The sequence below is a fragment of the Eutrema salsugineum genome, unplaced genomic scaffold (assembly GCF_000478725.1).
Source record: "Eutrema salsugineum unplaced genomic scaffold, Eutsalg1_0 scaffold_17, whole genome shotgun sequence".
Taxonomy (NCBI): domain Eukaryota; kingdom Viridiplantae; phylum Streptophyta; class Magnoliopsida; order Brassicales; family Brassicaceae; genus Eutrema; species Eutrema salsugineum.
Genome location: NW_006256852.1, coordinates 1,786,514 through 1,814,211, shown reverse-complemented (window position 1 = coordinate 1,814,211; position 27,698 = coordinate 1,786,514). Strand labels below are relative to the sequence as shown.

General features: G+C 38.8%; 1 protein-coding gene across 1 annotated transcript; it reads left to right on the top strand.

Moving 5' to 3' along the window:
* The first annotated feature begins 1,063 nt into the window (after positions 1-1,063).
* Positions 1,064-2,739, top strand: LOC18020542 (probable inorganic phosphate transporter 1-3). The gene is made up of 2 exons (XM_006403186.1): positions 1,064-1,464; positions 1,575-2,739. Exons 1-2 carry the CDS (start codon positions 1,064-1,066, stop codon positions 2,737-2,739), a joined length of 1,566 nt encoding a protein of 521 aa, XP_006403249.1.
* The last annotated feature ends 24,959 nt before the right edge of the window (positions 2,740-27,698 follow it).

The window sequence follows — 27,698 nt, the reverse complement described above, 5'->3', positions numbered from 1 at the left end:
TAATCAGGTTAGCTAACTCCCAAATAATAATTCTTTGAAAAAAAGACTCCCAAAAAATGCAATTTATACAGATTAATATAGGTAAATTTATAGAAAATTTCTAATGTGGTGCAGGCAGAGTTGTACATCATGTTCGAAGATTCTTATAGAGTGAAATAATTATCCGTGGTTAATTGTCTTTGTACTTGACTTATAATAAAATAATAATACATATGACCAAAACAAAAATCACCTTAAGGTAATATATAACATTTAAAAGCGAAAATTAATTTAATCATTTGGAACAAACATGGAATGGGTCCATGATTTTTTTATTTTATTTCTAATCACATAGATGTGGCGAATACTAATAATAGATTGTTAAAACATAGTTGATATGCAGACTATACCAATATACCATATCCAGAAGAGCAACATAAAAAAATATAACAAAAGTGATGGAAAATAAATAAAATATATATAAAATTTGGATATACCCTTAAGATGCCGGAGACTTTGCTTCTATAAATTTCCGCCTTCTCAGCCACCACTACCACCACAGCACTGGCACAACCACCTCTCTCTCTCTCTCTCGAATAGTTCTCTTTCTTGCTTCTTCAATCATCACCATTAATAACGTATAGCGTGACGGTGAGATTGATAACTAGTCTATACTGTCTTGAATTTAAGAGATAGTTTTGTTTGCTTCTATTAACATGTTTTTTTTTTTTTAATTTGAATGCATAAATTAAATTTCTATTTCTGGCATTTTACAAAGATATATATTCATATATAATATACTATATATGATACCGAATATGTCATATAAATTGTAGAATAGTAGGGTACTAAATAATGTAACAATAAAAACATACGTTGAGTTAAATTTCAGTAAGGCTACCACGTTAAAAAAAGTTTTTTTTTTTAACTAAAAGATTGACAATGATATTACTACTTCGTGTCAAATTACTATTTCGAACGTGTAAAACGATATCTTGTGCAACACCAATATTTTCTAGAAAATTTTTGTAGACAAAATATTAACGTTTTGCGCGTGAAAGCAGGAGAGACAAGCAAAGCTGGGATGGCCGAACAACAACTAGGAGTGCTAAAGGCACTCGATGTTGCGAAGACGCAACTATACCATTTCACGGCGATTGTCATCGCCGGTATGGGTTTCTTTACAGACGCATACGATCTGTTTTGCGTCTCCTTGGTAACCAAGCTCCTTGGCCGCCTCTACTACTTCAATCCCTTGTCAGACAAGCCTGGCTCACTTCCCCCTCATGTTGCGGCTGCGGTCAACGGTGTGGCTCTCTGTGGAACCCTTGCTGGTCAACTCTTCTTCGGATGGCTTGGTGACAAGCTCGGAAGGAAGAAAGTTTACGGTATCACTTTGATCATGATGATTGTGTGCTCGGTTGCTTCCGGTCTCTCCTTCGGTGACACAGCCCAAGGTGTAATGACCACTCTTTGCTTCTTCAGGTAAAATTATCATCAGACATTGCATGTTTTGAAGATTAGTGTGGTTTAAATCTACTATATCTTTTCAAAATATAATATATATACTAAACATATACTACGATTTTATTTAGGTTTTGGTTGGGATTCGGTATCGGAGGTGACTACCCTCTTTCTGCCACCATCATGTCTGAATACGCTAACAAGAAGACACGTGGTGCTTTCATCGCTGCCGTGTTCGCCATGCAAGGTATCGGTATCTTAGCCGGAGGTTTCGTCGCACTTGCCGTCTCTTCCATTTTCGACAAGAAGTTTCCTGCACCAACCTATGCAGTCGACAGGGCCCTATCAACGCCTCCTCAAGCTGATTACATTTGGAGAATTATCGTCATGTTTGGTGCTCTACCCGCAGCCTTGACTTATTACTGGCGTATGAAGATGCCTGAAACCGCTCGTTACACCGCTTTGGTGGCCAAGAACATCAAACAAGCAACAAAAGACATGTCCAAGGTCTTACAAGTTGAGCTTGAGATGGAGGAAAGAGCTGAGGATATTGTTAAAGACCCGAGATTAAACTATGGCTTGTTCTCCAAGGAATTTGCCAAACGCCATGGTCTTCCTCTCCTCGGATGTACATCCACTTGGTTCTTGCTTGACATTGCCTTCTACAGCCAAAACTTGTTCCAAAAGGATATTTTCTCCGCTATTGGATGGATCCCAAAGGCATCAACCATGAACGGAATCCATGAGGTTTTCATGATCGCTAGGGCACAAACTCTCATTGCACTTTGCAGTACCGTCCCTGGTTATTGGTTCACGGTTGCATTTATTGATATCATGGGAAGATTTGCAATCCAGCTAATGGGATTCTTTATGATGACTGTCTTCATGTTTGCCATTGCCTTCCCTTACAACCACTGGATCAAACCAGATAACCGTATCGGATTTGTGGTTATGTACTCTCTCACTTTCTTCTTTGCCAATTTCGGGCCCAACGCAACAACTTTCATTGTACCTGCTGAGATCTTCCCGGCCAGGCTAAGGTCTACATGCCACGGGATATCAGCCGCGACAGGTAAGGCTGGAGCAATCGTGGGAGCTTTCGGGTTCCTTTACGCGGCGCAGCCACAAGACAAGACCAAGACGGACGCGGGATACCCACCGGGCATTGGAGTCAAGAACTCATTGATCATGCTTGGTGTCATTAACTTTGTCGGTATGCTCTTCACCTTCCTTGTGCCCGAGCCCAAGGGCAAGTCCCTCGAAGAACTCTCCGGTGAGACTGAGGTTGAGAAGTGATCATGTCGTCATATTTTTATTTAATACTATCAATTGTTTTGGTCATTCTTCTTTAACATATTCCTTTTTGCGATTCATGACGTGATATTTGTACTTGTGTACCATCTTTTGTTTGTTTGTTTTTTTGACCATCGATCAATTCTGAAAGAATTACTAATAAGTAAACTCTTATGTAAAGTACTGTGAACAAGTTATCGCTTCTTAACAAAAAAAAAAGTTATCGCTTCTTGAGACGGCTCATGTTATACGGATGAATTAATTAATATTTATCTTAATGATGTGGCAAATGTGATTCCGCATTGTTCTGCATATAATATGATTACATACTTTTTTCACCAAAAGTGATGATGCGTGTTCCTTCCAAGAACTTAAAAATCCCAGTTGTGACAGTGTTTTTGTTTATGCTAGAAAAACAAAATTAAATTGCAATACGATTAAACTGTGGTAGAAATATATTTGCAGGATAAATACATTATAAACAAAATAAGCGATATAAAATAATATTTTATTAGTGAAAAAATAATATGTGGTACTTAGTGCAGAAAAAAAAAACATACAATGCAGAATACAAACTATAAATATATATATATATATATTAGAAATAAATACATAAATAATGTTAGTAAAATTAATAATTAAGAATTTTTGTTTAATACTAATGAAGAATATTTCCAGTTTTATTTATGAAAAATAAATACTAATATTTTATTTCAAATAAAATTTATTTTTTGATACATATTTATTGTTAAACCAATTAAAGAGTTAAATCAAAATACTTACAATGCATTTATAATATAGTCATATGCCAAAAATGTAATTGGGATGACGTTCTCTCAGAATATTAATACATTCTTTAATCCACCATCTGGAATTGTCTAAATATGAATTTCAAAATTAAAATTGTATAGATCCATTTTAATTATTCCATTTTCATAAATTATTTTAGACTTTTTAAAGTTGTTTTGTAAATTTTTATAATTTAAGAATACTTTTTTAAGCTTTCATTAATTATGTTAATATGTTAGTTTTAATAAATTTAGACACACGTCATAAGCAATCAGTTTTATGAATTACTAGGTGAATACCCGCACGTAACGTGCGGTTTTTTTTTTTCAAAATTTTCAAATTTTTTTTATATTTTTATAAAAATTAATATAATCATCACTTGTTACTTACTTACTTGTTAATATTTTATTTAAAAAAATTATAAAATATTAATACAAATTGAATATTATTTAATAATTTAAAGTTATATTAAGATGAATAAATATCATTCAATATTTTTTATTAGTTATAACATAAATTTTTGTTTAACATTTACAGAAATATTAATTGATAGTCAATTAATTAAAAAAATAAAATCAATATAATCATCATTTCATTTGTTAGTTGTCAGTATTTTATTATAAATAATTTAAAAAACTTAATTTAAAATACATCTTGAATATTATTAAGTAATCTAAATATTATTAAGTAATCTACAATTATATAAAAATTAAATACATATCTATCAATATTTTTAATTAGTTATAACATAAATTTTTGTTTAACATTAATATAAATTTTAATTAAGAATCAATTAATAAAACAAACTTTTCATATTCTTTAAGTGTTTTAAAAATTTAATATTAAAATTTATTAATTAAAATTTAAGGACAGGTGTCAACCTATCCAATGCTGATGTGTCAATTATATGGAGAAAGTTGAGCAACTTTTATATATAAGATTTTTATCATATTTTAATAATTAAATATTGGAAGTAGAAATAATTTGTTATCCAAGTGCGGTTTTCTATACAAACCGCTGGATAAACACTCCGTCCAGTTTCATGGGTGTGATCCTGTGTTTTTATCCACTAGATGAAACCATCTTTTTTTTTTTTTTTTTAAGAAAACGCAAATGTGTTAAAATTGCTGATTGGATAGCAACTAGCGGTTTTGATTTTCTTTTTTGCTGAATTCCGCATCCACTATATCACCATTCATAACCTAATTATGCGTTTTTCCGCAGAAAACTTTATTCCTCATTTTCTGCAAAACATGATTTTAAGCGTATTTTTGGCCTAAAAGTGATTCCATGTTTTTTTGCTAGAAACTTGATTTTGCATTTCTGCCACAAACCTGATAACGCATTTTCTTGCCAAAAATATGATTACACATTTTTGTTCCAAGTAAAAAAGTGATTACTTGTTCTGTTGTGAAAAAGTGATTCCGCGTTAACAAAATAATTTTGTACTTTCAATTTTGATAGCAAACACCTACGGCATAATTTTTTCTAACAATTAGATTTCTTTCGCAGACAACATTCGTAGACAACAAATGAAGTCTACTTTCACAAGCTAACTAGCTTATAAATCAAAAATTTTGTTTTCACAATAAATATCGACTTAAATCAAATGAAAATTATTGAGTATTTCGACCACTTGCTAACACGCATGGGAAAAAAAAAACGTTATCAATATTTAAGAAAAGCGTTTTTAAAATAAACACAAAAAGTATACTACACAATTAGATTTCATAAGTAGACTGCAGGAAAAGTCTATTTTTTCTAGTGAAAGTCTGTGAGAGAAGTCTACTTACAAATAAGTTATTTTTGCAATTGACCAAAACGTTTACTATATCATATTAGATTTCACTAGTAGACTTCCACCAGAAAATATTAGTTTTGCATTTGACCAGGCAATTGACTTTTGGAATAGACTTTAGGAGACTTCAAGAGAAGTCTCCTTATATGAGTAGACTTCTCGTGCACTCTACTTGCTCCAGTAGAAGTCTACTATATAATTAAATAGGTTAGTTTTGCAATTGACTGTTCATAGTAGACTTTACTAGGAAATCTACTAAAAAATAGTTACTTTTGTGTCTGACTAGAAAATTTCAAGTAGACTTCACTGGGAAGTCTACTTCATTTTTTACTGAAGTCTACTTCACTTTCCAGAATTTTTTTTCTTTTTTTTGGTTTAAGTTTCAGTTTTTGTCAAACACAAAACTGACTTAGTAAATTGGTCAAATACAAAAATAACTTAAAAGTAGACTTCCATAGCAGACTTCAGGAGATACAAACTTTTTAAAAGTCAAAGTTTGATCAACGAAAAAATAACCTCTTTTTTTGGAGACTTCTTGAGTCTTCAAAAGAAGTCTACAAAGTTTTTTTTTCCAAAGGATAACGAGTAAACTTCAGGACAAGTCTACTGGTTACAAATTTTTAGAAGGTCAATTGCAAAACTAACTTCGCGTTAACTATACTTTCACGATACAAATATAGAAATGGGAAGAAAATGAAATGTATCATTACCTATATCGGTTTTGAGCTCGACTTCAGTTCTCTCAAGAACCCAGAACTCAGAATTTCACCGAAAATAAACAACCGAGGTCTCGGTTATGCAAAAATCACCGAAAATGCATAATCAATGACATTGTAAATCAACTCAGAAGTTTTGGAGATGCAATTAGGAAAGAATAAGGAAGGTTATGAGTGTATGAGCTCTGATATTTACTTATTACAGCTTTAAAATCGGATGAGAAGTATTTATTCCATTTTCGTGGTTGTTAATGGTGCTTGGAAGTATTGAAGAAGATGGCATTTTCGTAATTAAGAGGGGGTTTTTGAGGTCTATGTGGTCTTTTTGTTATAATTACAAAAATCAAAATAAATTATGTATAATTACATTTTCGTGAATAAATATGAGAGAGGAAGATAAAATAGTGAGAAAATGACAAAACTAGGAAAGAGAAAAAAAAGAAGTTATTTTGGTGTTTGACTTCATAAACTTAATCTTATATATAATAGTTGCTCAACTCTCTCCATATGAGTGACACATCAGAATTGAGAATTGATATGGGAATGACATGTGTCATTTTAAAGAAAATTAATTAATAAATTTTAAGTGTTAAACCACTCAAAAAAATGAAAAGTTTTTTTAATTGATTCTTAAATAACATTTATGTAAATATTAAACAAGAATTTATGTTATAATTAATTAAAAATTGATGTTTTTAATAACTTCTTGATTTTTAATGATATTATATTTTTAATTAATTGATTTATAATAAAATATTAACAAATGATGATCATTTTTTTTTGAAAAAATTACAAAATATATAAATTTGAAATAGTTGAAGAAAAAATCAATTTAAAATTACAGTTTTAAAAAAGAAAATTAATTAATAGATTTTAATATTAAATTTTAAACTACTCAAAAAAATATCAATTAATTGATTTTTAAATAACATTTATGTAAATATTAAACAAGTATGTTATAATTAATTAAATATATTGATAGATAATTAAAGAAGAATTTATATAAATATTAACTCTTGATTTTTAATGATATTGTATTTCAAATTGATTGATTTACAATAATATACTACACATAATAAATAATGTTTATATTTTTTTTAAAGAAAATACAAAATATATAAATTTGAAATAGTTGAAGAAAAAAATCCGCACGTTACGTGCAGGTATTCACCTAGTTATATATGAAAGAGGTTCATAAAATAATGCATAAACTTAATTTATACAAATAATGATTACTTTAGAGATGAAACTTAACATGAAATCAAAACTATCAAAAAGATTGTTTACCAATGCTATAATATTATCGGTTTGTGCATGTGCTTTCATGAAAAATAAGAATCATTAAGAAGAAGAAACAATTTCTATCAAATGGGAAAATAGTTAAGGCTAGGGAGAACAAAGAATTATTCCAGGAAGAACTCAAGATTTTTTATTATAAATACAAAAGGGAAGTTACATTAAAAGACTATGAATGTTGTGTATAAAAAAATATTTTAAAATATTTTTTAAAACCGACCTTTAATCTTATTTTAATTATCTTATGATTTTGATATAATTAATGGTTTTTGTTAGTTTTTGTGGATATATATTATTATTTTTTACATTTTTTTGTTTGTTGATCATATGTCTTAATTATATTGTTTTTCATATTTGTGTTTGGTTTATTATTAGTAATAAATTGGATAATCTAATGGTTATTCCAAACACCTAGTAGCGCTCTCATTCCAAACACCTAGTTGTAGTTTAACTACAAAGAGCTCTCATTTCCAATAATCTTAACAGTATTATTCAAAAAAAAAGAAAAAAAGACAAACATTCTTGTGGATTGACAACATACTATATAACTCATTATATTGTTCTCACCATGATATTTTTGGGATCGAATAGAGACACGAGCAGTCGAGCACACAAAGCCTGACTAAACCAACCCCAGAAATGGCAACTATGAAACCGGAAGCTCCAAACAAAGCTGCAAAAGCCTGGCCAAGAGAACTTGCTCAGCTAACCGAATCTAGCAGTGTGAAACCGAGAACAAAACCGCTATGTCGTAGGTTTAAGTTAAAGAAAAAAATTATATATTTAAAGGTGCTTGATCGTAATTTCCCTAAATCGTATTCAGAAGCAAAAATGTGTTGGCTCATCCAAAGATTAGATGGGGTTGCTCTTGTTATAGGAATCGTCAATAACATTATTAATTTTCTTATGATAAGATCTAGAGATGTGTTGTGGGGTTGGATCGATACGATCATACAAACATAATTATCACGCAACTCATTGACTTTTGCAGCAACTATACAGCATACGAATTATTAACATTGAATTTTGTGATCGTTACAGCTATCTAAATACTCCATATTAGCTATGCACTCACTGTAAAATTGTTTTGACTAATATTGCTGGGAGTATATACTCTGATCCCAGTAATAAAAATATAATATGTCTGAATACAGGGCCTCAACTTTTTTTAGTGGGAGCCTTGTTTTGACTTATAAATATCTAGCTCTAATCCATAAATTAAACAAAAAAAAACTTTTTGGACATAGCTTGCAAATATATCAAAAGAACAATTATCAACCAAACATTAGATTCAAAAGAAATTTGTTGACTAGAATTTTTTTTTTTGGGATTTTCTGTCCTCTTAGGGGCAAGTTTTTAACAAAAAAAAAAGTATCTTCAAGTGCATAGGACACTATGGAAGAGTGTTTTCTGAAGAGTATACTCTACGATGCTCAAGGTAAAAAATAAAGACCGAGCAAATCGAGGCGATCACGAGGGCGAACTAGGGTTTTGAAGTTTCTCACCCAAGCTAGGGCTTAGGCGGTATGACGGCGCCGGAAAAGAAGTTTTCCCCGTCGTCGGAAGGTAAGAGGATGGCAGATGTCTCTACAACCACGCCTGTGGACTCGTTGGGGATGGGAAATCAAGTGAGTTTGGCAAAAGTGAAGAAGGGTCTGACGAGTACGCAAGAATCTGGTGAGAAAGAAGTTGTGGTAGTGGAGGAGAAGAAGGATCACTCTTGGTCGTTAGTGGTTTCAGAAAAAGCGACGTTACAGAAGTACGATATTGTGGTGGAAGAGATCAACGGGGTGGAGACTATTCACGTACCCGACAGTGTTTTTGAGAATGCTCCTCCACTATGGGAGGATTGCATAGTAGGGAAGTTTGCGTCAAAAGCCCCTCATGTTGATTATATCCACATGACGGTCAACAAGATATGGCCTATGGGAGAAAAGTCTGTCAAAGTAGATGTGTTTGTGGTTGACGACACCATAAAATTCCAGATGCAGCGATCAGGCAAAGAGTGTTACGACGGGAATGTGGAGCATCAAAAACATCCCCATGATAGTTTCTAAATGGAGTCCGGTATTGGAGGAAGCTCAGCCGGAGCTATCAGTGCTTCCTATGTGGGTGGTTCTTCGGAACGTGCCTAGATCGATGTTCACATGGAAAGGATTAAGTTTTCTGACCAGTCCCTTAGGGGAACCAAAGAAACTTCATCCGGACACTTTGTGGGCTAAAACTTTTGAGGAGGCAAAAGTGTTTGTAGAGGTAAACCTAAAGCAGAAGTTGCCGGAGTGATTTAGTTTCAAATATGGAAAAGGAGTGGACACGATCGTGAGTTATGATTTCCCCTGGTTTCCAGCTCGGTGTGTGTCATGTGGGAAGTGGGGTCATGCCATTGCAGAATGCAAAGCTAAACCAGGAGATTTGAAGATCCTGTAGAAGAATCCTACCACTCCTGGAAAAAGCGCTGTTTCGGGTACTACGAATGGAACAAAGCCGGTTCTAGAAATCAGTACCACTGATGTTTCGAGTGCCCAAGGGAAAGTCGTTGAGGAGCCGAATGAGAAACTTGCTGCAGAGACAAATTTGACGAGTGGAGAGGTCACTATTTCAGCTCTGGAGCTCGATAATCAGCGTAACGATTCTATTGAGAATTGGCAATAAGTAAAATCTCCAGTAAGGAGGAAGCAGAGAGAAGAAACAGAGGAGGATCAGTCGGGTACGCTGCAAAACTCGGGCTCGCGGTTCATTTCAATCGCCGAGTCTGCAGAGGGATCAGATGAGGTGGAATCTGAAGAGGGGGAAATAGTGCCAAATGATACATCTGAGATTCTGAAGGAACAGGAAGGAAAAACTCCAGATATGGAGAAGGAGACGACCATAATAGAGTGTCTCTGCTGCGAGAATCGAAGTCGTCCCATCGTTTTGTGTCTGTTGTTCCTACCTCGTCCTCTCCATCGAGCTCGAGTAAAAAGAACAAGAGAAACAAGAACAAGTCTAAGAAAAAACCCAACCAATAATGTCTGGATTTTTCTGGAACATTAGAGGTTTTAACAAAAAAAAGGAAGCATACTGTGATGAGAGATTGGTGTCGGGAAAATGGTTTTGAATTTGGTGCGATTATAGAAACACAGATTCAAGAAAGTAAAGCTGCAAAGGTGGTTAGTTCGGTGTTCCCAGGGTGGTCATTTCTCAACAACTACGATCATCATAGACTGGGAAGGATTTGGGTTGTTTGGAGTGATTCGGTTCGAGTGACTCCGGTTTTCAAGAGCAGTCAATTGATCTCCGTTTTGGTGCAGATGTCAGGATCAGCGGATGAGTTTTTGTGTACCTTTGTGTATGGTTCAAATTTCTTGGAAGACAGGAAAGAGCTCTGGGAGGATCTGCGAAGTCATTTCACTTCCCCAATTTATCGACACAAGCGCTGGATCATCATGGGAGACTTTAACGAGATTTTATCTCGGGACGAGCACTCAAGGCATGATTCGGTCATGTTTGTTTCGAATGGAATGGATGATTTTCAGAGGGTGGTTCGAGATGGAGATCTTTCTGATATGGGGTATCATGGGCCTCGATTTACATGGAGCAACAAACGAGCTGAAGGACTTGTTTGTAAAAAATTGGATCGACTACTGATAAATGATCAATGGCTACACAATGCTCCTCACTCTTACTGTGTCTTTGAGTCTGGTGGCTGCTCTGATCACCTGCGGTGCAGGTTCTATGTCGAAAGGGATGTATTGAAACCCAGGAAGCCTTTTAAATTCTCAAATGTGATCGCAAAGTTACCCCAGTTTAAAGCTCAAGTGGCAGACTATTGGAATGGAACCTCTCCTCTTTTTCACTCCACCTCAGCTCTTTACCGGTTCTCCAAAAAACTCAAACATTTGAAGCCTAAAATTCGACAGATTTCAAAGGAGGCTCTTCATAACATCTCTCAGCGGGTGAAGTTAGACTTTGAGACTCTGTGCGCTAAGCAGGAACAAAATCTTCTGAGCCCATCGACATCAGCACAGCAGGAGGAGAATGAGGCTTTTATCAAATGGGAGAAGACTGCGTTTTTGGAGGAGGGATATCTGCAACAGAAGTCAAAGCTTCATTGGCTCAATGTGGGGGACAAAAATAACAGAGTTTTCCATCGAGCAGTTAAAGTAAGGGAGGCTCGAAGTGGCATACGAGAACTGCAGACTCATTCTGGTTCTATAATCACAAGGAAAAACGAGATTAAAGGTGAAGCGGTTGATCATTTCAATGGTTTCCTGAATTTTAGACCAGCAAATCTAAGACAAACGACGAGAGAGGAGATAAGGCAATTAGTGGATTTTTGCTGTAGTCGAGAGGATCAGCAATCTCTCATCTCAACGGTGACAGAAGAGGAGATCAGGTCTGTGCTATTTGCCATGGCTGCAAATAAATCACCAGGTCCAGATGGATTTACAGTTGAGTTTTTCAGGGAGAGTTGGTCGATAGTAGGACATGATCTGGTGGTTGCTATTCACTCTTTTTTTGTGAAAGGCTTTCTCCCAAAAGGGGTTAATTCCACAATTTTGGCTTTAATCCCTAAGAAAGAGCAAGCAAAAACAATAAAGGACTACAGGCCTATTGCTTGTTGTAATGTCGTGTACAAGTTTATATCGAAAATTCTGGCTAATAGGCTGAAACGAATCCTCCCAAAATTCATTTCTCCTAGTCAGTCAGCTTTTGTTGCGGATAGACTTCTCATTGAAAACCTACTTCTGGCTTCCGAACTAGTTGAGGGCTATCACAAGCCAAATATCTCGTCTAGATGCGCCCTGGAAATTGACATCTCCAAGGCTTTTGATTCGGTTGAATGGGATTTTCTGCTCACTACTTTGGAGGCAATGGATCTACCTTTAGAGTTTGTACATTGGATTCGACTGTGTCACCACAGCTTCTTTCTCAGTCCAGGTAAATGGCGAACTTGCTGGATATTTTGGAAGCTCTCGAGGATTGCGTCAAGGTTGTTCCTTGTCTCCCTACCTATTCGTCATTTGCATGAATATTCTGTCACAATTGCTTGATAGGGCAGCTCAGCAAAGGAGATTCGGGTTCCATCCCAAATGTGCGAACATGAGTCTGACTCATCTCTGCTTTGCCGATGACCTAATGGTTTTCTCCGATGGGAAATTACGGTCGATGGAAGGAATCATAGCAGTGTTTGCAGAATTTTCGAGAATGTCTGGTTTGCAAATCAGTTTAGAGAAGTCTACAGCCTATCTTGCCGGAATCTCAGATGCAAATCGAGATATCATATCCCAGAGATTTGCTTTTGAGCTCCGCTCGTTCCCTGTCTGATATTTGGGATTGCCTCTCCTAACAAAGCAGATGCGATCCTTAGATTACTCCCCTCTGATTGATTAAATTCAAAGTAAAGTGGCTACTTGGACGACACGAAACTTGTCATTTGTGGGTAGATTACAGCTCCTTTCTTCAGTGATTGCGAGTCTGATAAATTTTTGGATGGGAGCTTTTCGGCTTCCAAAGGGATGTATTGAGCGGGTTGAAAGCATATGCTTGGCGTTTCTTTGGTCGGGTCCTGACTTAAACCCACGGAAAGCCAAAGTCGAGTGGCGGAGAGTTTGCAGACCTAAGAAGGAGGGAGGATTGGGTCTGAAAAACTTACAAGAGGCAAACAACATATGCACGTTGAAACTCCTATGGCGAGTGATTACAGCCAAGAACTCTCTTTGGACTCGTTGGTTGCGCACTTACCTCATGAGAGGAGATTCACTGTGGCTCCCTTCAACTTGTCTTCTGGATCGTGGATGTGGAAGCAAATCTTGAGAAGCCGGAATCTTGCAGAACAGTTTCTAAAGGTTGATCTGAGGAATGGTAGATCGACGCTCTTCTGGTACGACAACTGGTCGACGCTGGGAAACCTGCTGAATGTCACTGGTGCTAGGGGCTGTTTGGAGATGGGAATTCAGATTGATTCAACGGTCGAAGATGTCATCCTTACACACTGACGGAGAAGACATCGACGGCCTATACTGAATAAAGTGGAGGATGAAATTGCAGGGGCAATGGACAGATATGTGGCGACAGAGGCGGACATTTACCTGTGGAAAACAAAAGAGAATACATATAAAACTTCTTTCAGTACAAAGTCTACTTATGATCAGCTGAGAACTCATTTCCCAAGAGTCTCTTGGTCCTCTGCGATCTGGTTCAAACATCACAGTCCCAAACTGAGTTTTATTGTCTGGCTAGCCTTGCAGGATAGGCTTTCTATAGGTGACCGAATGGTGGCATGGAATTCGAACGCATCAGTAGCTTGTTGTTTCTGTCCCTCTGTAATGGAAACAAGAAGCCACTTGTTCTTTGCTTGCCCTTACTCGAACAAGATCTGGAAAGACTTGGCCCAAGGAGTGTTACGTCATGAGTTTACAGCTGATTGGGACACTGTTGTCCAAATCATTTCGAGATCACCAATGGACAGAGTTCAAAGCTTCTTAGCTCGATATCTGTTCCAATACACAGTTTCTGCAATCTGGAGAGAGAGAAATGCTAGACGCCATGGTACGCCGCCGACATCTGTCACGCGCATGATAAAATGGATTGACAAAGGTATCAGAAATCGGCTCAGTTCTATTCGTCTTCTTGGAGATGCCCGATACGAGTGTGGGCTACAAGAATGGTTCGCTACAAGACCGGTTCGCTAAAGGAGACAGACGATGAAAGATCCTTTTTACTCGTTCAAGCTTCATCACAAATTACTTCTTAGATTGTAATGCTGTAATCTGATCGCATCATCGATGTAGAAACGCTATTTTTTTTTGTTTGAATACAATTTAACATTCATTCAAAAAAAAAATAAAAAAAATAAAGACCATGGGTTAATACATCAGAAACCAGAAAGAAACGCAAGACAGTGAAGCGGGAGGTGTTTTAAGCAAATTCGGGTCTGGAAGAAAGGATGGATTCATGAAATATCAAAATAATATAGGAGGCTCTTTAAGGTAGAAAATAATAGAAAATTAATTAAGTGGTTGTGAGAGATAACTAGAAAGTGGTCAGAATTGGTTGATACTAAAACTCTGAGGCCAAGTAAAGGATGAATGATTCGACAATAAATATTGAAAAATAAAGCAAAAATCGAATTCCTCACCCCAGATGAGGAGAGGTGTATTTATAAAGATACATGACTTCGATTGGTATACAGGATCACGCATCCGGCTGTCGAGTCTGGTTATGGATCTCTCCCTCAGTTTTGTAAGAGATACTTGAGTGTTTTTCATCTACTTTCTTTGTTCATGGAGACAAAGTTGTTATTAATTGTGCAATGTACTTGCTGGTTCCGGCGAATTTGGCGCTACCTGATGTGGGGCTTGCCTAGCTTTTTGGATGTCAGTTTGTCTGTTCTGCTGTATTTTGTTTGGCATCCTGGATGCCTGGCTTTCTACTATCTTGTTGCCAAGATGCTTGGTCATTTGGCTGGCTGCCTCATCGTGTTGGATCATTCATCCTTTAATTAAACACTTTTCCATATTTCTTGGCGCAAGTTGGTTGATATTTACACTTCTTTATAAAATTTGGCATGAGTTAGTGAACATTATAAAATGTTTATAGTCTCCATATCACATGCATAACTTAGTGAATATTGATACTTTTCAGATCACATGGCACAAAGTAGTGAATATTGATACTTTTGAGATAACAGTACAGGAGTTAGTTGTTTCAAGAAAAACTGGCCTACATCATTCTTAATTGAAGATGCAAACAAGGCTGGAGCAGCACATGTAGCAGTCCGACTAGCTCTGGAACTGACACGGGAAGACTTGTGTAGCAATCTACACACGTGGAGGTGAGCTGGAAGCTGAGCTGGAGCTGCAGGACGTGCTGGACACTTCAAGAGACGAGAAGCTGACGTGGATAGGAAGCTTGGAGTATCTTGGAGGATCTATGAAGAAAATATCAAGTTTCCTCTATCTTAGGAGAAGATAAGGAAGGTGAAGATTCTCATGAAGATTTGGTGTAATCAGAAGGAGAATCTAGGCGAGGATCAGCCGCAAGTCCTATTAAGTATAAATAGGCGTGTTAGAGCTATGTAGGGTTTTAACACAACTGAGAGAATACTTAGCAAAGGGTGAGCGAAAATTTGTGAGAGTTTTTGTGAGCTAGTGTGCTAAGGGATTTGGGTGAGAGGTTCTTGAATCACGTATCGATTCAAGAACAAGTGAGACTAGTGTAGCAAATCAAGGTGTGTCTTGAGGTTGCTCTAAATCGGGTTCTGTATACTTGTAAGTTACAAACAGATTTACTAGTGAAATATTCTTGAAGAGAAAATCCCTGTGTTGTGTTATGTGTTAGTTCCCGTATTACTACTCTTACATTTTCATTTGGTATCAGAGCAGTCATCTGTGTGTATTACAAACAGGTGAGATCCTGCGGAGAAAATGGAGAGCTATAAGGAAAAGGTGAACAACTCCAGGATCATCCTGGATGATGGGAACTACGGGTTTTGGAAAGCTAGGATCAGATCCATGATCAAAGGGATCGATCCACTGGCATGGAAGGCAGTAACTGATAAATGGGAAGAACCACTGGTAGCTGATGCCAACGGAGTCTTTCATCCAAAACCAGAAGAAAGTTGGACTGAAGAGGAGTCAAAAAGAGCAAAGTACAATTCAAGGGCGTTGACTACCATTCACATCAACGTTTCAAGAAAGACTTTTGAGCTGATTCAAGGTATTGAGACTGCCAAAGAAGCATGGGACATACTTCAGATGCAGTACGAAGGAACAACAAAGGTTCAAAACTCCAGAAAGGACATGCTTGCTTCTCGCTTTGAGAATCTAAAGATGGAGAAGGATGAAACCATCTCTGAATTCAGTTCGAAACTGAGTGCTCTGGCACAAGAAGCAGCGGTGTTAGGCAAAAAATACAAGGACAAGAAGCTGGTGAAGAAATTCTTGAGGTGTCTGCCATCGAGGTTTATGGGGTACAAATCAGCACTCAGTGTGTCCAGTAACACAGAGAACATGCCATTCAGTGAACTTGTGGGCATGCTGAAAGCTCATGAGATGGAGCTAGACATTCTGAAGAAGCCTAAAAGTCTAGCTCTAAAGTGTGAAAACCGTATCACTGAAGATGAGGAAGACGATCCCATAAGTCTTCTGGTTCGGAGGTTTGATCGTGCTTTGCGGAAAACTGGGAAACCTCAGAAGAAGGTTGCCTTTTTCAAAAAGACAACTGAAGGGGACAAGCCTAACAGAAAGAGTGAGGTACAGTGTCATGAGTGCAAGGGATATGGACATTTCAAGAATGACTGCCCGACTATCAAGCGACGGGAGATTCAGTGCTATGGCTGCAAAGGATTTGGACACACTCAACTGGAATGTGTCAATGATCAAAATCGCAGGAAGGACAAGTCCATGTTGGCTGAGTAAGAATCGGATGATGATTCAGAAGATGACTCAGTCGAAGAGACAAACAACTTCGTGACATTTATCGGAATCGCTGAAATTGAGGAGGGACAGGAGTCAGAGTCAGAGCCTGAAGAAGAAAAGGAGGATGATCTCATGAGCAGCTACAAGGAAGTACGTCATGTCCTGGTTAGTCTCAACCAAGAAAACAGTGAGTTGAAGAAAGAAAACCAGAGACTGTCTGTACTAGTAGACAAGCTCAGCAAAGATCTCGAAGCAGCAAACGCACTTGGCCAGGGAAGTGTCAATCTGATCAAGGAGAAGCTGGAGTTAGCCAACAAAGCTGAAGGTCTGAGGCAGCATTTAAAGGTTGAAAAGCAGATATCGGAGAAGCTGGAGTCTGAACTAGATCAGCTAAAGAAGTAGATTCAGATGTTCGCAGGAACCAAGCAACTGGACAAGATCCTGAGCTACGGATGCCAAGGCAATACGAAGCATGGATTGGGGTACAGTGGAAAGGAACAGAAGAGCTCAGATGAAATCAAGTTTGTCTCATCAGGGTACAACCGGCCTGAAGATCAAAGACCTGTCACCAAACTGCGAAAAGGACGAGAGTTCTATTACTGTGGCAAGATTGGACATATCAAGGCATACTGCTACAGCAGATGGAACAGGGTTCAGAAACTAATGAAGCAATGGAAGTTCAGTTGGAATGGACCCACAAATCAAGTCTGGCTCAGGAAAGAGGATTTGCGATTCGAGCCTAAGGGACAACAGAAGAAGAATTCCTTCAAGCCAAGAGAATTCACTATTAAGAGATCTTTCAGGGATGATCCAATGTCAATGCTGTGGCATGGATTCAAGTGCAACATGGCCCAAGTTGAGAGCGACGAAGACGAGTCAGATCCTTGGTACTTCGATAGTGGCTGCTCACGACACATGACTGGAAACCGAAGCTACCTCCAAAATGTTAAGAAGATTAAGGGAGGAAGAGTCACGTTTGGTGATGGAAGTGTCGGTGCCATACAAGGAAAAGGCATTACAAAAGACGAAGGTCAGCCTGATCTAGTCAATGTATACTTAGTATAGGGATTTAAGGCGAATCTTATCAGCATAAGTCAACTGTGTGATGAAGGGCTAATTGTGATATTCACCAACAAAGGATGCAGAGCAGTGAATGATGATGGACAAATTATCCTAGCTGGAGAAAGATCAGGCAACAACTGCTACATGTGGAACAAGTCAGGGTCGGTTATGAGCTGTTTTACTGCCTGTGATAATCTGCAGCTGTGGCACCAGCGACTCGGCCACATGAACATCAGGAATCTCAATGATCTCATCTCAAAGGAGAGCATTAGAGGAGTTCCCAAGATCAAGGGAGGAGATAAGTTTGTGTGTGGAGCATGTAACCAAGGCAAGCAGGTGAAAGTCCAACACAAACGAGTACCTGACGTACAATCCAAGGCACCACTTGATCTAGTTCATATGGATCTGATGGGGCCAGTTCAGACAGAGAATTTGGGAGGTAAAAAGTATGTGTTTGTGCTGGTTGACGACTTCACAGGATTCACATGGGTTAGGTTTCTCCGAGAAAAGTCTGATACGACGGATAGCTTCAGAATCTGGGCTTTACAACTCATGAATGAACGAAGCTCAATCAAACGAGTCAGGAGTGATCATGGGGGAGAGTTTCAGAACGAGTTCATGAAGTTGTTCTGTGAAAGTCATGGAATAGCACATCAGTTTGCTGCACCCAGAACTCCACAACAAAACGGTGTAGTGGAACGGAAGAATAGGACACTTCAGGAGATGGCTCGTGCGATGATTTATGGGAATCAAGTTCCAAAACGTTTTTGGGCAGAAGCAGTCAGCACAACATGTTACATAATCAATCGAGTGTACATGCGAAAGGGAACATCGAAAACTCCTTATGAACTGTGGAAAGGAAAGACGCCTAACGTAAGTTACTTTCATGTCTTTGGATGCAGGTGCTACATATTGAATGACAAGGATCATCTTGGAAAGTTTGATTCAAGGAATGATGAAGGAATCTTTCTGGGTTACTCAGGTCATAGCTCAGCCTTTCGTGTGTTCAACATGAGGACAAAGGTTCTGGTTGAGTCAGTAAATGTGGTGTTCGATGACTACGGTCAGATGGAATGGGAGAAGCCTCTGATCGGGAGTGATTCTGAAGGTGACGAAGGTGATCGGGTAACACAGACAGCAGAGGCAATGCAACAGCCATCTGTGTCAACCGAAGAGCCTCAGATCGTGACTCAGGAGAACACAAAGCAAGTTCATCGGAATCATTCAGCCTCAGATATCATCGGTGAGGTGAATGAAGGGAGGAAGACTCGTGGCATTCAACTGGATTTCAAGAAAATGGTTGGGAAGTTCTCTGAGATGGTGCTATATTCCTGCTTTGTGTCAGTGATTGAACCGAAAGATCACAGACAAGCGTTGCAGGATGAGTTCTGGATTGTTGCCATGGAACAAGAACTCGAGCAGTTTGTTCGAAATGACGTATGGGAACTAGTGCCACGACCGATGGATTGCAACATTGTGGGAACTAAGTGGATTTTCAAGAATAAAATTGATGAGAATGGAGCAGTGGTTCGGAACAAAGCTCGTCTAGTGGCTCAGGGATACTCTCAAGTAGAAGGTGTGGATTTTGAAGAGACATTTGCACCTGTGGCACGGCTTGAGTCAATTAGACTCTTTCTGGGAATGGCATGCATACTCAACTTCAGGGTATATCAGATGGATGTCAAGAGTGCTTTTCTGAATGGTCTGATTCAGGAGGAGGTTTATGTCGAGCAGCCGAAAGGGTTCGAAGATGCAGGCAACCCAACTCACGTATACAAGCTCAAGAAAGCGTTGTATGGTCTGCAGCAGGCACCCAGAGCCTGGTACGAACGATTGACGAGCTTTCTAGTTCACGAAGGTTACATGAGAGGCAGTGTGGACAAAACCTTGTTCATACTAGAGAAGAAAGATAAGATTATGGTCGTTCAGATTTATGTGGACGATATAATTTTTGGAGGGACCTCTTAGGAGCTAGTTGATGCTTTTGTTGCAAGCATGACGAGTGAGTTTGAGATGAGCATGGTGGGAGAGCTCAAGTACTTTTTGGGACTTCAGATCACACAATCTGAGGAAGGTGTTTTCATATCACAAAGCACCTATGCCAGAAATCTCTTGAAGAGATTCAAGCTTGATTCAGCCAAAGAAGCAAAGACCCCAATGAGCACAACCACCAGCCTCACGCGAGATGATGAGGGAGCAAGTGTCGATCCAACCCTGTATAGAGGAATGATTGGGAGTCTCCTCTATCTCACTACAAGCAGACCAGATATGTGCCTGAGTGTTGGCATCTGTGCTAGGTACCAAGCTAAACCTAAGCAATCGCATCTTGAGGCGGTAAAGAGGATCATCAAGTACGTCAAGGGCACAATTGAGTTAGGCATCTGGTACTCAAAAGGATTGAACCAGAACCTAGTGGGATACTGTGATGCAGATTGGACAGGAAGTGCTGATGACAGGAAAAGCACCAGTGGTGGGTGCTTCTTTCTCGGAAACAACCTCATCTCGTGGCTCAGCAAAAAGCAAAACTCGGTGTCCCTCTCCACTGCTGAAGCAGAATACATTGCCATGGGGAGCTGTTGTAGCCAACTACTGTGGATGAAGCAGATGTCCGCTGACTATGGAATGGATTCAGGTCCACTTCTTGTATACTGTGACAACAAGAGTGCTATAAGCATTTCTAAGAACCCAGTACAACACTCAAGGACCAAGCACATCGACATAAGACACCACTTTATCCGTGAGTTAGTCGAAGGGAAACAGGTAGTGATCGAGCATGTTGTCACTGAATCTCAACTGGCTGATTTATTCACAAAACCACTGGACTTTAATCGTTTTGTCACCTTAAGAAATGCAATTGGTGTTTGTGGAATTTAACAAGTGTTTTGAGATGTGCAGAACTGATACAGGTACAGGCTCAGGATGATCATAACGTTTCGATTCAGCCTTGAGGGATAAAGGTCAGAGAAAAAGAGCTACTTATCTTGTCGTCATGTCTTGACATCAGTACAGGTTTCACAGAGAGAACCAAACAGCCTGAAAGCAATGTAAGTCGGTCTTTGAGATATCACAATGATAAGACTGAGCTACAGGATAATCTATACTTCAGAGATAGGTCTTACATCAAAAAGAAGACCTGTCCAAGGATCAAAGAAAAAACCCAAGGCAGAAAAAGAAAGGAAGCTGCCAAGTCACAGTGTATCCAATTTAAAAAAATACACTGTGACAAGTGCCTAAGGTTCTCTCTTGCTGAATAAAGGTTGAAAACTGATGAAGAGCATGATAAAGATAAGATAGTGTGAAAGCTAGTCTCAGTATCAAACCTGGTAAGGCACAAAGAATCAAGAAGAAGCGGAGTGATCATTCGAGTAGGTGCTGATCAGCTTATGTGTCATCTGTGAATCTGGGTAAATAAGCTAATCTCAAAAACTGTTTTTCAAAAGCTAGTTGAGGTATGATGATATGAACGGTTACTATTCATGTTAGTCTCCACAAAACTTCTTGGATTAAATGTGTCAATGACTGTTGTGTTCTTTGTGGTGTACTAACGGATTCTCCTGTGCTAGAAAAAGGTTTTGTCATGGTTGAACAGGAAGTGGGCCGTGGACAAATGATGCTCATGTAGACAGGCCCAACAACAGCCCATGAAGAAAAAAAAGAAGGAAAATCAAATAAGGAGAGGGAAATCGAAGCGATGTTGCTATATTTGCGGGAGAGGAAGAGGAAGAGACGCTACATCGAACTGTTCAAAAACCCTAGGTGCAGAGAACTTGTGTGACTCAATTCGAAGCATCTCAGCCTAGATCCGCAAATAAAATGGTGTCTGCAACACGAAGAGGGCTCATCGGAAAGAAATCAAAGTCAAAGATGGCACATGCAACAGGTGATGCTTCGTCTCCTCACCTAATCGATGGATCGAGTGGTGAAGAACAGAATCCACCAGTGATTCAGAGCGAAGAGAAGTCCGGAACAGGAAAGGGGACCGGCAGCGAGAGCGAATCCTTCGCCACTGCGGACGAAGGCGGAGACTCATCAGCCAAATCACCGGAGGATCTTGGAGAAGAATTTCCCCTTCCCGTGGAGGCTCAGGTAGAATCGGTGGCACAAGAAGAGGAACACGATGGTGTGAATGAGCCCGAGGCAGAAAACAAAGAAAGCCCTCGAGCAGAAACTGAAACGCAAGATGCCGATCAACTGAGGGAGGATAAAGAAGCCGCATCGGAGACCCGAATAGAGGCTGAGCCTGATGACAATGAAAAGGTGGTGCCTGAGAATGAAGAAGGAAGAGGTCCGCCATCTGAGACAGACGAGCTGCCAGAGGAGATGTCGGTTCAGGAGCAAATCGACGAGGTCAAAATGAAGCGGAGTCTGGCGATGGTGACGGTCCCGGCTGCCAAGCGAGCTCGGAAAGAAAAGAAAAGAACCACATCCGCTGAAACCTCAGGACCAAGAGCTGAATCAACCCCAGCCGCTCTTTGCCCAGAACCTGAGTCGAGTCATGTCAAGCAGAAAAAGAAGAAGTCCAACCTCAGGAGCAGAAAGAGGGTGGTGTCTGATGAACGATTCCAGGTGTTCAAGGATCGTCACATCTGGAGCGAACGAGTTGTAGATGTGGACGAAGAGGATGAATGGAAGTACCTTGAGGTACTTCGTGAGAGCGGAATGCGGTGGACGGTGACAGAACTCGAGCCATACATGAGCAAGGTGGTGCGAGAGTTCTATGCAGGGCTACCTCCAGAGTCACCGAGTGATCCATCTCAGGTGTTTGTGGTGAGAATCAGGGGAGCCAAAGTCAGAATTTCTCCAGGGATCATCAATGAGACCTTACACCGCGAGCCTCTGACTGAAGCTGAAAGGAAAGAGGAGGCTGAGGCAGATCTTGTGCCAATCTCTGAGGTATCAAGATACCTGTCACAAGGGCATCAGTCTACATGGGCTGATTTAACCTCGAGAGATTTTCCTCCATGGATAGCTGCACTGGTGGTCATCGCATCCTACAACTGGGTCCCTTCGACGAATAAGCACCACATCTCTGAGGAACGGGCGAGGTTGGTCTATAAGCTGGCGCACGGGATCAATGTTGACATTGGGCGGATGATTTTCCAGCAGATGCTTGATCTGAGCAAGGTCATCAAGGGGGATAGACGGTGGTTGATGTTTCCCTGTCTCATCAGCAAGGTCATCAAGAGGCAGCTCATTCAGCAGCTCGAAGAAGGTGAAATGTGGATCTTTCCGACCAAATACAAGAAGGATCCACGAAGTGGGGAAACGTTTCTCAAGAAGGAAGCTGCTGCTGCTGTCACTGAGGAAAAGGCCAAGGAGAAACGAAAGAAAGAGGCAAGAAAGAGGACTGGAGTTGCCTCGACATCGCATCCCTCAACCTCGAGTCCGCGTCCATCAACCGCTGCCCAGTTGACCACGCCAACTGGATGAGTCAACAACGTGACTCTGGGAGTGATTCGAGTGTCTGAGGCTCCAGCTGATGCAGAGGGAATCAGGACAGCCCTTAAAGATGTGGCGTCAGTTCTTGAGCAACTCGGGGTAGTAACGGCCATGCTGCGCGCTGCAGTCACAGGTAAACCCATTTAGACCCTATCTAAACCTTCGAATTATGTTTGCTCATCGATTGTTTTTAACATCTGTGCTCACAAGCAGGGGGAGAAGATTGAAATCGGTGGATGCATGAACTATAGGGGAGTTTTTGGGGGTTTTATTTTGGGGGGTTTTAGAATTCTGGGGGAGTAAGGAGAGTTTTATTTAAGACATTGTGTTTTATTTCTTAACTCCTTGAACTCGTTTATGTTAAGACTTGACACTCCATTGGTTTCTTGGAGTTTCTTTTGGTTAATCGGAATCTTTTGGAATCATTCCCAGAATTGTGTGTGGCTTGTGGTGTGTTGGTTGTTGCTTGTTTGGTCTCGATTTCCTGAACAGGTACTTGTGGAGCACATATGCTAAAAAGGGGGAGATTGAAGATGCAAACAAGGCTGGAGCAGCACGTGTAGCAGTCCGACTAGCTTTGGAACTGACACGGGAAGACTTGTGTAGCAATCTACACACGTGGAGGTGAGCTGGAAGCTGAGCTGGAGCTGCAGGACGTGCTGGACACTTCAAGAGACGAGAAGCTGACGTGGATAGGAAGCTTGGAGTATCTTGGAGGATCTATGAAGAAAATATCAAGTTTCCTCTATCTTAGGAGAAGATAAGGAAGGTGAAGATTCTCATGAAGATTTGATGTAATCAGAAGGAGAATCTAGGCCAGGATCAGCCGCAAGTCCTATTGAGTATAAATAGGCGTGTTAGAGCTATGTAGGGTTTTAACACAACTGAGAGAATACTTAGCAAAGGGTGAGCGAAAATCTGTGAGAGTTTTTGTGAGCTAGTGTGCTAAGGGATTTGGGTGAGAGGTTCTTGAATCACGTATCGATTCAAGAACAAGTGAGATTAGTGTAGCAAATCAAGGTGTGTCTTGAGGTTGCTTTAAATCGGGTTTTGTATACTTGTAAGTTACAAACAGATTTACTAGTGAAATATTCTTGAAGAGAAAATCCCTGTGTTGTGTTCTGTGTTAGTTCCCGTATTATTACTCTTACATTTTCATTAATTACATATGGCAGTAAAAGACTCGCTTAATCCTAAGGAGAATAATTTGTTTAGTATTTAGTAGATTATTTGTTGTGGTCTATTTTTTTTTTCTTTTAAATAGCTGACTTTCACATAAATGGTATTTTTCTTAAGTATTAATCTAGTAGTAACTTTCAAAACAGAAGCAAACAAATAAAGTGGACTTTAGTATGGACATACGTAATAGGTTATAAGATAATTTGTTAGATGGTTTTCGAGTTTCCAATAAAAGAAGTGGTAACGAAATTACACATGTCTCTCATGAACAATTAAAATTTCGTCTTATGAAAGTCAACTCAATTTTTAGTAATTATGCGAATAAAAATCGAATACGCTATGTCGACCCAAAAAAAGACAAGCAGACTATCATCAAGATAACGGTGAAAGATCAATAGATAGGGTTTTAGTAGCTCTAGGATTTTGACGTAAGGTTTTAAATTCTTATAAGCCATTATATCATGTCAGTTTCTGATTAATAAAAATAGAAACGGAAACTACATTTTGGATCCATGATTTATACTTTGAATTTGGCTATGGTTCTTCCATAACAAATCCTGAATAGCTGTAGGTCTCTGTTGATGTGATGCAGAGAGTTTCTATATTTCTCGTTAGAGTTGCTGCGGGGACTATAACCTCTCTATTTATATAGAGAATAATTTTTAATTCAACCCATCATCAAATTAGAAATTACTGAATGTATCCTAACATTAATTTTTCATAACACTTATGCCCTTTAGTCTTTTCGTTAATACCAAAATGACCATATAAGTTTTGACTATTTTAAATAATGACCCTAACACATTGATCATTGATTATATATGGGTGACTCCAAATAATTCTTACAATCTCCCACTGGGTTAATTCTTACAATCTCCCACAAGATCACATGTGTATCTGAAAATGTGATAGATTTTATGAGCTCAAAATTGTCATTATATATCAGGGCATAAATAATCACATCCATTTACTATAGCAACATAGGATCATAGCGGTCTTCGTTATAGCAATCATAACTAAACCTTCCATGGTCACTGAAATCAGTATAGTTAAATGACAGAGATCAATTATGAAAAGTGTGGCATGAAAATCACATGAAAAGTGATCAATACATGTCGATTTTCAATTGGTCCTACTTTATTGAGATCTTTTAACATTATTGCACAAAGTGTAAACTGAAAATTTATTTCTGATCAGAAAAATGTGGATAAACACAACCAAAATATAGAACCCAAAATCAAATAACAAACTCCCACTAAACCAAATGACCATCAACACTGAAACACTCTTTCGAACAGTATGCTCATGAAAGACCTTCGGTATAAAACTTTTTGTAAGAGGATCAGCTATCATGGAGTTTGTCCCTAAGTGTTCTATGTACTCTCTCCTGAACAACGAGGAACTTAATTTCAATAAACTTGGACCTTGTCGCACTCCTATTTTTGTTGGAGTACAAAACAGCTGATTTATTGTCACAATATATCTTTAGTGGTCTTTCAATTCTTTCAAGAATTCGCAGCCTTGTGACAAGATTCTTCAGCCAAAGTCCCTGATTGGATGCCTCAAAAACTGCTACAAATTCTGCTGACATTGTGGAGGAAGCTACGAGTGATTGTTTTGCACTACGCCATGCAATAGCTCCACCAGCCAACAGAAACACATAGCCTGAAGTGAACTTTTTACTAGCTATCTTGACATCCAGCAAAATCAGAATCAGAATACCCAATGATCTCCAAATTATCTGATCTCTGATATTTGAGCATAAAGTCATTTGTTCTTTGCAGGTACCTCATGGCCCCTTTGGCTGCTTTCCAATGGTCCAAACCTGGATTACTTAAGTATCTGCCCAAAACTCTAACAATATACACTAAATCCGGACGCGTACAAACCTGAGCATACATCAGACTTCCTACTGCAGATGCATAAAGAATCTTTTGAATTTTCTGAATTTCCAAATTTCTCTTAGGGCACTGACAGAGAGAGAATTTATCTCCTTTAGCGACTGGGGTATCACTTGGTTTGCAATCCTGCATGTCAAATCTCTTGAGTACTTTATCGATATAGCTCTTTTGTGATAATCTTAGAATGTCTCGACTTCTATCTCGATGAATCTGGATCCCTAATACAAAAGATGCTTCACCAAGATCTTTTATCGCAAAATTTTCCTTAAGAAATCTCTTGGTCTCATGCAACATGCCTATATCGTTGGTGGCCTGAAGTATCTTCCCAAAACTCTAACAATGTATGCTAAATCCGGACGCGTACAAACCTGAGCATACATCAGACTTCCTACTGCAGATGCATAAGGAATATTTTGCATTTTTTGAATTTCTAAATTTCTCTTAGGGCACTGACAGAGAGAGAATTTATCTCCTTTAGCGACTGGGGTATCACTTGGTTTGCAATCCTGCATGTCAAATCTCTTGAGTACTTTATCGATATAGCTCTTTTGTGATAATCTTAGAATGTCTCGACTTCTATCTCGATGAATCTGGATCCCTAATACAAAAGATGATTCACCAAGATCTTTTATTGCAAAATTTTCCTTAAGAAATCTCTTGGTCTCATGCAACATGCCTATATCGTTGGTGGCCTGAAGTATGTCATCAACATACAACACCAGAAAAATGCACTTACTCCCACTGAACTTTTGATACACACAATCTTCGACAAAATTCACCTCAAAACCAAAGGAGGTGATTATCTCATGAAACTTGTGGTACCATTGGCGAGAAGCCTGTTTTAGCCCATAGATGGATTTCTTTAATTTGCAGACCATTTTCTTTGAATCACCGACTACAAAGTTTTATGGTTGCTCCATATAAATTGTTTCATCAATGTTTCCATTGAGAAACGCTGTCTTGATATCCATCTGATGAAGCTCTAAATCATAATGTGCATCAAGAGCCATGATGGTCCTAAAAGAATCCTTTGATGAAACAGGAGAAAAGGTTTCTTTGTAGTCAATCTCTTCTTTCTGAGTATATCCTTCAGCCACTAGACGAGCCTTATACCTCTCGACATTACCACTTGTGTCCAATTTGGTTTTAAATATCCATTTGCAACCAATTGGTTTCTTTCATTATGGTAACTCGACGAGGTCCCAAACTTTATTGTCTAGCATTGACTGATACTCTTCTTCAGAAGCTTTAACCCACTTATCTGATTTGGAACTACCCATTGCCTCACGGAAGTTGATAGGATCATCTTCCAACTGGGTTTGATTTTTCTTTTGTTCCATAAGAAACACTATGTAATCATCTGGAATAGCGCTTCTTCTTT